This window comes from Anolis sagrei, chromosome 4, assembly GCF_037176765.1.
Source record: "Anolis sagrei isolate rAnoSag1 chromosome 4, rAnoSag1.mat, whole genome shotgun sequence".
Lineage (NCBI taxonomy): Eukaryota > Metazoa > Chordata > Lepidosauria > Squamata > Dactyloidae > Anolis > Anolis sagrei.
In genome coordinates this window covers 166,389,700-166,397,049 of record NC_090024.1, presented here as the reverse complement: position 1 = coordinate 166,397,049, position 7,350 = coordinate 166,389,700, and the positions used below count along the sequence as shown (strand labels likewise).

Sequence of the window (7,350 nt, the reverse complement as noted above, 5' to 3'; positions counted from 1 at the left end):
AGGAGGTGTACCAGTTTAAAGAGAATCACTTTTATCACCCCATTTCACCTTCACACCTGTCTTTAGGACAAATTCTCCAGATTTTCTTTGGCCTCAAACAACTGAAACACAAACAAGAAGAAGATTTTTGCAATCATGATGCACACAAGAGCTTTCTTACTGCTGGAAAAAGAGTTTATGGAGTATGAAGAGTCTAACATCTTTGTGAGTACCATTGGGTTGCACCCAGTTTGTTTATAATGAACAAGGTCACTATATATTGTGTGAAGGCTATCACAGCTGGAATCACTGGAGTGTTGTGTGGTTTCTGGGCTATATGGCCATGTTCTAGAAGCATTTTCTCTTGAAGTTTCACATGCAACTGTGGCTGGCATCTTCAGAAGTCGTAAGGTTACTATAGGTTGAGTCTACTAACCACACAACATTCCAAGGTTACTATAGGCTGAGTATCCCTTATCCAGAATTCTGAGATCCAAAATACTCCAGATTTGGCTAAGATGGTGACACCTTTCTGTACAGAAAGTTTGATTCCTCCACAAATATTGAGTATAAAATTACTTTCAGATTATATGTGTAAGATTATATGAAAGATAAATGAACATTATGTTTAGATTTGGGTCCCATCCCCGAGATATCCCATTGTGTATATGCAAGCATTCTAAAATTCACTACAAATCTGAAATATGGAATATTTCTGGTCTCAGACATTTCAGATAAGGGATACTGAAACTGGAGTGGTTGTCCTGAGTATTAGTATAATAGAGCTGCACTTTCATTCTCTCTCTTGTCCTATAAATCTAGAATGGCTGGAACAATCCCCTGGCTGGATAGAGAGGTTTTATTTAAACTTTTTAGATAAACAAAAGAGAAAGCCTCACCCTTCTTAAATGATTTGAGTTAAATGACTGACACTCCGCCCTCCAAGGGGTAGGAGAAACAATTTGCTACATAGGTTTACTAGGAACTTGTCTCTTCTCACTATAAAAACTGCTAATGAAAAAGTTAGTGCTTGGGATGCAGCATTCTTTCTTTCCATATTTGATCATAAGATTGCCATACTTTATATTAATGATAAGCAGGGGTCCGTGTACCAAACTCCAGCCCACTTATTTAGACAGGAGTCATACTACAGAATTGCACTGAAGGACCTAGAGAGGCCTGGGGCGAGGGATAGATGAGTGAAACCATGAATATCAAACCCATGCATATGGGGGTTATATTGTAGTAAGTTACAGTTCACTAGGACCTCATCACACAGGGCTGAAATCAGTGGCATGTGCCAATTTAGCCCCAATCACCCCATGAAGCCAGCTGGCATTTCCATGGGTGAAGGTGGTTGGAGCCAGCACATGTCACCACCATGGCAACACAGGAGACTTCACCTGTTGCTGTTGACTTTAAGGGGGGAAAGCTGCACACTGCACACATGCACCATGCTTCCCCCATGGTTTCAGCTGACAGGCAATGTGGGGCGTGGGGTGGCAACTTCCCCATGCCTCCCAGCAAGTGGAGCACTGTGGGAGATTTTCTGCAGCCTTGGGAAGTTCTTGAACATCATTATCACACATGGGCCAAAATCCTCTCTACATCCCTCATGGGGGGAAGGTGTGTCAGGTAAAAGCTGGGTTTGTGGTGATTTGTCATTATGCAAGGCTATTAAAGAAATTCCACCTACAATGACTACAATCATAATTAGATAAAAATAACCCTACTGGTCACACTAGCTGAGTTCTGAACCAATGGTTTGGAATGTCTCTACCCTGGCATGAGCAAACTTCGGCCCTCCAGATCTTTTGGACTTCAACTCCCACAATTCTTAACTGCTTACAACTGTTAGGAATTGTGGGTGTTGAAGTCCAAAACACCTGAAGGTGTTTGTTCATGCCTGCTCTACACAGTAGGATTAATGCTGCTTGATACTACTTAAACTGCCATGGATCAATACTATGGGATCCTGAGGTTAGCAATTTAGCAAGACATGTACTCCTTGGCAGAGAAGGGTAAAGGCCTTGTAAAACTTCAACTCCCAAGATTCCAAAGCATTGGACCATAGCAGCTAAGTGGTGTCAAACTGTAGCCGTGCTATAGTAGAGATGCACTCCAAGCCAATGGTCCAGAACCCAGCTAGTGTCAGCTAATAGTTGTGGTATTTTTACATAACAATTTCCTGTGACATATGCAAAAGTAGGGGGAAGGACTTCCATTAAGCCTGATTCAGGTCATTGTATTAAGAAGTGTAATAGTCAACTGCCATTTCCCTCTTCTTTAGGGTATTTCTATTACTCCCGTGGGAGACAACTTGATGGAATGGATAGCTGAAATAGAAGGACTGAAGGATTCCCTATGGGAAGGTAGCTATCTTGTTTCCCAACTTTTTTTGTACGATGTGATATGATATGCTTAAAACAATTATGGATAAAATATATTAATCTTGCATTCATGCTTTCAATAAAGTTTTTGCAGAGCATATTGCAATCTATGTTGTCATAAACTCCACAGTTAGATGATGCTTTATCTTATAAGGACAAACCATCTGCGTGCAAGCTTTTGAGGGATCTTATCATACATTATATTACAAAAAGAAAGGAGGAAAGTGGAATTGATGGAAGGGTCATGAAGTCGGTGCCGTGAAAGTGGATTAGAGGTTCTGGTGTCAACTGAGTTTTAGTCATACATAGGACAATTGGAACATACTGGAAGCCTATGGTCTTAGGTAGGGTGAGCATTATCCCACAATGGCAGGATAACTCGGAGAGAGAGGGGAGAGAGATGGGGGGAGGTTGGTCCCAGGTCAACACTGCAAATATATTAGGGCCCACATTTTTTTAAATGGATAATCAAGTTGTTACTCACGCTGCTTCCAGACAGCAATTTACCATGGGAGAAAACCGGTTAAAGTAACCTTTTTTCTCCAGTGTAGCTGTACGCACGGGTACCCAAAAGAAGCAGGCTTTCCCATACGTTGTCCCCGTTATAGCACAGTAATAACTGTAATACAGTGAGGAAAACCCAAATCCCACTTCCTAAAACCTTGAAATTTTCAGGAAATTCCAGGTCTAATTAATTATCAAATTAATCTGGGACAAAGCAGAGTTTTCCTGCTTTATCTCAAATTAATTCGGTTTTACCAGAGACATTGTTTGGAGACCTCTGGTAAAACCGTAGGCGCGCCTGTGTTATGGGTCCTGTCTGGATGAGCCCTCAGGTTTGTCTCCAAGCTAGAATAAAACAGGCAAATAACAAGCATATAAATCAGGCATGGGCAAATTTCAGCCCTCCAGGTATTTTGGACTTCAACTCCCACAGCCAGTAAGCTGTTAAGAATTGTGATAGTTGAAGTCAAAAACACCTGGAGGGCCTAAGTTTGCCCATGCCTGATATAAATTCAAAGGTGCAAGAGATAACAGCTGCCTATTTCCTACTGAAAGGAATTAATTCAGGTCCATGTTGTGAAATGTCGAGATTAACTAAAAACTCTTGTTGTTGTTTATTAATGTCCTTCCTTCTGTTCAAAACTGGAAATGAAGACATCTGCATAAGGCTTCAGTCTGCATCCACTAAATTCAACAAGATTTGCTTCTAAGTTAAAGTAACATTGGGGTGTTTTTTTTTTTGCTTGTTTTTAATATTAAAGTATATCAAAATGATAATTCTTTATTTCAAATCAATCCAATTAATTGACTTGAGGAAGGCAGGCTAAACAAATGGTAGTAAACTAAAGAAAAGTAACATTGTTTTGTTTGTACCTGTGTTATACTTCTTATATGTAATTTATTTTTTCTGTATTAGGAGCCGAACTCCAACTATCACTGCTGTACAATGAAAATTACAACAAAATCCCCCCACAAGTTAATTTCAACACCATTCCTTTCCATCCCAATGGTAAGGATGTTATTAATTGTTGTCCATTTCAGAGGTGAAGGACTGGCAGCAAAACTAGCACCATTGTACTTTTAGATTTCAGACAGTGGTTGTACTTCAGTAACTGAAAGTAATTTTATCATTACAATGCTTTATCAGCAGTATTTACAGCAACTTTTTCTTCCCAAATATAGTTACATTTTTTCCAAGAACTTAAGACTGCATCTCAAAGTAATCCAAAGCTGATTAGGTTGAAAAAGAGTGGCTTGCTAAAAAGCCCCAAAAAATAAGTTGCTAAAGTACTAGTCAATGCATCTGTCCTCATTTTCAAAAAACCAATACATTGGCCGCTGAAGATGCAGTGTTTTAAGGTTTTCCAAAAATGTACACCAAGATGTAATGACTATTTAAAGACATTTTGGTGTGTGTGTATACACACACACACATATATGTATATGTCTGCATTTTCCTAGCCAGCAAGGCAGCATGCACTTTTTAAAATCTCTATGATCCTCCTCCATTTATGAAATTTGAAGTCTTCTTATGAAGAGCAGTTCCTTTTCAACAGTAGCACCAAATATGAAAATACTTCCACCAGGAGACCTGCCCAACAAAGCTCTCTGCCCTCCGAGGGCACTTCTAGATAATGCCAAAATCCACATTTTAGAAATGAGTAAAAAAAAAAAATACCGGGACCTGACAGCAGGTCCACACAAATACCTGTCAGTCCCAAGGTATTGTCTCCTGCCGTCCTCACAGCCTTCTGTCCTCACAAGCTGGAGAGCAGATGGAGGACATTCAGCAGAAGTTTTTTGAAATGTAAAATTCCGTCCGTTTTGCACTGGATTGTATATGCACACATGTAAATATCTTAATATAAAGACAAACAAATTTGCATGTGCACATATGACATCCAGCGCATAACGGAGGGAATTTTTAAAAAACTTCTGTCAGATCTTCCTTTCCCCAGTTGTTAATTCAAGCTCTGTTTAATATTACAAAGTGTAAGCGAGTTTCGGAGAGTTCTAACTGCTTTTCATTTGGGGTTCTCTTGATTCACCTGTGTGTCTGTTTGACAGCTCGATCAGCTGTTTTGGGCTCTTAAAAAGCACACGTGTGCTGGAGTAGTCCACACAGGGGGAAGGGAAGGAAAGCACATGTTTAGCATGACTGCAGGGATATATAGTCATACAAAGGTTCACTTTTATCAGGCTGAATCGGATTTTAAGCGTACCGTTAAACACATGCTTTTTAGCTCTTAACCCAATCTCTCTCACACTTTGGCAAAATATTATTTAGCGCCCGCCCCCTCCTTTAATCCCGGTTACTTCCGATTTTACAGCATGTATATGAGGGCCTTGTGTCCAGATAAAAACACAAAGGAGGCAATTGAGATTGTAACTCTGTTAACAATTTTGTTTTGTTTGTTTTTTGTTTTTTATGAGCTTTTGCTAATATAATTAAAACTGTTTCATTTTTCCCTGTTCCTGCATTTGTAATTATTTTTGCTCTTCCAGTTCTTATTTGTTCAAAGTTTCCATGGTTTGAAATGGTTACTTTGAATCCTTTTATCATACAGGTTGAGTATTCCTTACTTGTTTGGGGCCTGAGAATTTTTTTGGACTTTGTAATACCTGTATTTGTATGCAAATACATGATGAAATATCTTGGAAATTGAACTCAAGACTAAGCATGGAATTCAGTGGTTCATATACCGTACATCTTATACAGCTAAAGTTTATTTTATACCGTCAGCCCTACAAATTTCAAATTTTAGTTTTGTGGATTTTATTAAAATGTTCTCTCTATAAATCTCTTGCTTTTTCAGTGTGACTCTCAAGTTAATTTCTGCTGGAAGTTGATCTTTGAATCATAATGGAGGCCCTAGATTCACAAAAACACATTTCTAGGAATCTCTAGATCCTCCAGTACAATTTGGCACAAGTTGACCATAGAGTCATGCCAAAGGAGTTAGATATACCCAGAGAGATATTCTTTCAGGTAAAAAATAGCAATATTGTCATTTGGGATTTTTCACTTTTATGGGGATCTTGCACCCCTAATCCCAATTAATATGGAGTGCTGATTACAAAGCATTTTCAATATTGTTGAGCATGAAACAAAGTCTGTCTATATTAAACCACCATAAAGCAAAGGTATTGTATTGTCTCAGCCACAAATGTAGACAATTTTTGTATGGAGTATTTTCAATTTCAAAATTCCAGATAAGGGAAACTCAACTTTTGCAGCAGAATGGAATGTAAAGAAAATTGTAAATAATCTCCCATAGTTCTTTATATTTAGATATTTGCAAATCTTTGTTTCACTGTATTTAAGAAAACTGGTCTTATCCTTTCCAATAGAAGAGTTCAACATAGTTTGAACCATCAAATTGTGTGCAGATTGTGATTTTTTTTTGTTCTCTGTTCAAGTGGATCCACAATCTGGGAGACCTTGCGTGGATTTTCTAGATGACCCTTCCAAGTGGAACCCTAAATATACAATGTTGAGTATACTACTTAGTATTCAGGTAAAGAAAGAAATTAACAACAATAATGTGTCTACTTTTTCTGTTGTTAACGAAGGCATTAAACAAGCTTTGTATTTAGAAGAATCCTAACAGTTACTTTAGGGCATGCAACAGACATTGTCCAGTTGAATTTTTACTTCTTTTTCATGTCACAGCTCTTCTCCATATCAAAGATGTTGCTTTAAATGCATTATGGCACCAAGTGAGATTTCCAGCAACTAAATTTTGAGGGGTGCTGCTTCAGAAATAACTCACAAGCATGGACATTTTAAATAGAAAAATATTAGTTACATTGTTTAAGTCTTAATCCAGATGGGATCAAATCTAGGCAAGAGCCAGCCTGTACAAATTCTGGTAACCTCTGGAGTAATAGCAGGTAGGATGCCATGTGGGTATAAAGCTCTATATGGATGTTCTGTCATGGATGGAAAGCTGGGCATGAGTTGTGCACTGTGGACAATGGGGAGTGCGGGGTGACAGATTCCCCCGCTGCCCCATGGGTTTGTCATGCTGCCTGGTGAATCCCTCCACTGTCTCCCACATTGGGCAACTTCATGTTATGAGATCCCTAATCACATCTGACAAGATATGTGCTCGAGGAACTTTCTAGGTCCTCCGGGTATGCTTCCGTTAGCACAGTGGTTCTCAACCTTTGGGTCCCCAGATGTTTTGACCTACAACTCCAAGAAATCCCAGCCAGTTTACCAGCTGTTAGGATTTCTGGGAGTTGGAGGCCAAAACATCTGGGGACCCACAGGTTAAGAACCACCATGTTAGAAGTTGCCATAGAGTTGCTCTGGAGGACCCAGCAAATTCCTAGAGATGTCTGCAGCACAACTCTATGATAACTTCCAGCCAAAGTCGTTCATTTCAACAGGTTTCACAATTGTCCATGGTTCCCTGTTTCCATTGTAAGTTCAATAACATATCGCCCTTGGATATGGAGTCATTCTTTGCAA

The 7,350-nt window shown here is 39.2% G+C and overlaps 1 protein-coding gene across 1 annotated transcript in view; it reads left to right on the top strand.

Moving 5' to 3' along the window:
* UBE2U (ubiquitin conjugating enzyme E2 U) overlaps positions 1-7,350 on the top strand; it is a 39,857-nt gene continuing 32,507 nt past the window's right edge. Inside the window, exons 1-4 of the mRNA XM_060773665.2 lie at positions 1-204; positions 2,270-2,351; positions 3,790-3,882; positions 6,294-6,391. Coding sequence (XP_060629648.2) covers positions 136-204; positions 2,270-2,351; positions 3,790-3,882; positions 6,294-6,391 — 342 coding nt within the window. The 5' untranslated portion in view covers positions 1-135. The remainder of the gene's footprint in view (positions 205-2,269; positions 2,352-3,789; positions 3,883-6,293; positions 6,392-7,350) is intronic.